Source organism: Plasmodium reichenowi, chromosome 13 (genome assembly GCF_001601855.1).
Source record: "Plasmodium reichenowi strain SY57 chromosome 13, whole genome shotgun sequence".
In the NCBI taxonomy this organism is placed as follows: Eukaryota; Apicomplexa; class Aconoidasida; order Haemosporida; family Plasmodiidae; genus Plasmodium; species Plasmodium reichenowi.
The window spans coordinates 744,718-747,217 of record NC_033658.1 but is presented as its reverse complement, the minus strand read 5'-3'; the positions used below and the strand labels follow the sequence as shown (position 1 = coordinate 747,217).

The following is a 2,500-nucleotide window of genomic DNA, read 5'->3' as shown; positions in this document are numbered from 1 at the left end:
AAGCTATGATAATTTTGTGATATCACATTTTCTTTATTATGCAGGTTATTTCTCATATAATCGTATTTGTGTGAATTATTGTTGAACATATAATTGGGATGTAAAGAAAAGGTTTTGTTTTTATTGTTATTATAACCATTTTCATTATAACTACAATTATAATTATAATTATAATCATTGCAGCTATTATTATTATTATTATTGTTATCATTATTATTATTACCATTTATAATATCATTATTATTACCATTAATATTATCATTATTATTACCATTTATATTATCATTATTATTACCATTTATATTATCATTATTATTACCATTAATATTATCATTATTATTACCATTAATATTATCATTACTATTACCATTAATATTATCATTATTATTACCATTAATATTATCATTATTATCCTTGTTATTATTTACAACCATCGTAGAATTAAAGTTTGATATCGAATTATTACAAGATAAATCTACCGGTACTGAATAATTTGCTTGCATATTGTTATTATGCATTTGAGTATTGTAAGAATTATTATATATCATATTATTTCCATAAAATAATTCATTATGATCATACTTATTATAATTTTTATCATCATCATTAATATTACATTTATATGGTTGTATTATTATGTGATTCACACTTTCATTATCAAAATGATCTTGTTTTCTATTCGGGTCTCTTAAATTTATTTTCTCAAAAGACAAATTTTTTATACATCCTTGAAAATTATCCAATAACGTATATACAAAATGAGGTACATGTGATAAGGATACTAAATCAATAATATGGTTCGTAAAAACCCTAGAAACTTCCATACAATATTCTTTAAAACTATACTTTCCATTTTCTTCCATATATTCTAAATGATCTCCTATAATATCACAAAATTCAATATATCTTTCTTTTAAACCACGAATTAATTCAGGAGGTGATACAAATTGAATGGGAAACTCCCCATCACATTCCTCATTATCATCCCCTTGTTCTTTTATATTTTGTGACATATTATTTTCATCATTGATGATATGTATTTCTGGTAAGTTTTTATAACATTTGGATATACAACGATCTTTTAAATCTTTGTATGGAAATTTGGGTAAAGACAATCTATTAGACTTATTTTTTAATATATTATTATTAAGAATATTTTTAAACTTATGTTTATCTTTGTATTTATGTTTTTCATCTGTTCTATTATGATCCTCATGAATACTATTTTCATCATCATATATATTATCTTCTTCATCATATTTCTCATCACCGTTTTCATTTATTTTATTTTTTTTTTTTTCTTTTTCATATTTATTAAAAATATTTCTTATACCTTCATAAATGTTCAATATATGATTATAATATATAAGATTGTTTAATTTTAAGAAATCTGGCCATTTTATTTTCATATTTTCATTTATATCCTTACATGATATATGAACATCTTCTAAATCATTTACCTCATCCATATCTTTATTGTTCTTATCTTCCATTTCACTTTCTATTATATCTATATTCTTAAAATAACTATCTTTTTCATTCATATCATATAAATTATCTAAGGCCTCATTTACTGTATCGATAATCCATATACCTGTTTTTTCTGTTTCCTTCAATGGGCAAGATCTATAACTCTTATAAATATATTTCATCCGTTCGTCTTTAATTCGTTTTTCTTTCTTTAATTTGTAATGTTTTAAACTACGAATACGGTCACTTCTCAAGCTGTTTATTTTATCACTCCTCAAGCTGTTTATTTTATCGCTTCTCAAGCTCTGTATTTTATCGCTTCTCAAACTATTCAACCTGTCACATTTTAGGCTATTCATTTTATCACTCCTTAAACTATTCAATCTATCACTTTTTAGGCTATTTATTTTATCACTCCTTAAGCTGTTTAATTTATCACTCTTCAAGCTGTTTAATTTATCACTCCTCAAGCTGTTTAATTTATCACTCCTCAAGCTATTCAACCTGTCACATTTTAGGCTATTCATCTTATTACCTCTCAATTTATAATCTTCACAAGAATCTCGTTTTTCCAATGTTTTTGTTTTGCTTAAATAAGAAGGCAGATTTTTCCTTTTGTTAATATCACTCATATAACTTTCTTGGTAAGTGTGTTCATCTACGTCACAATGGGATTTAAAAAAATTCTCGTCAAAAGTATTATATGTACAATCTTTTCTTTTCTTAATATTTATTTCATCTATAGAAGAAAGGCTTTTTACAGAAGATGATAAATCATTTTTGTCTTCACGAGAATAATCACTTTTATAATCAAATGAGCTGTCCACCATATCGTTTATAGTACTACCCCTCATATTCGCGTGTATGAAAAAAATAAATAGATATATATATGTCTACTCTATTTTGACTTTTTAAAAAGTTGTAATATCCTTGTATATGATGAAACCTTTTTTTTTTTTTTTTTTTTTTTTTTATTATTTCTTATTTTTTTCCTTTTTAATTTTCGCTCGTTTGTATTAAAATGGATTTT

General features: G+C 23.6%; 1 protein-coding gene across 1 annotated transcript in view; it reads right to left on the bottom strand.

Annotated features, from left to right (window-relative positions):
• The window catches only part of PRSY57_1318000 (hypothetical protein), a gene marked incomplete at both ends in the record, with an annotated part of 2,772 nt that extends 448 nt beyond the window's left edge, over positions 1–2,324 (bottom strand). The window contains one exon of the mRNA XM_012909116.2: positions 1–2,324. This exon is cut by the window's left edge and continues 448 nt beyond it. Coding sequence (XP_012764570.2) covers positions 1–2,324 — 2,324 coding nt within the window.
• Positions 2,325–2,500: the final 176 nt, after the last annotated feature.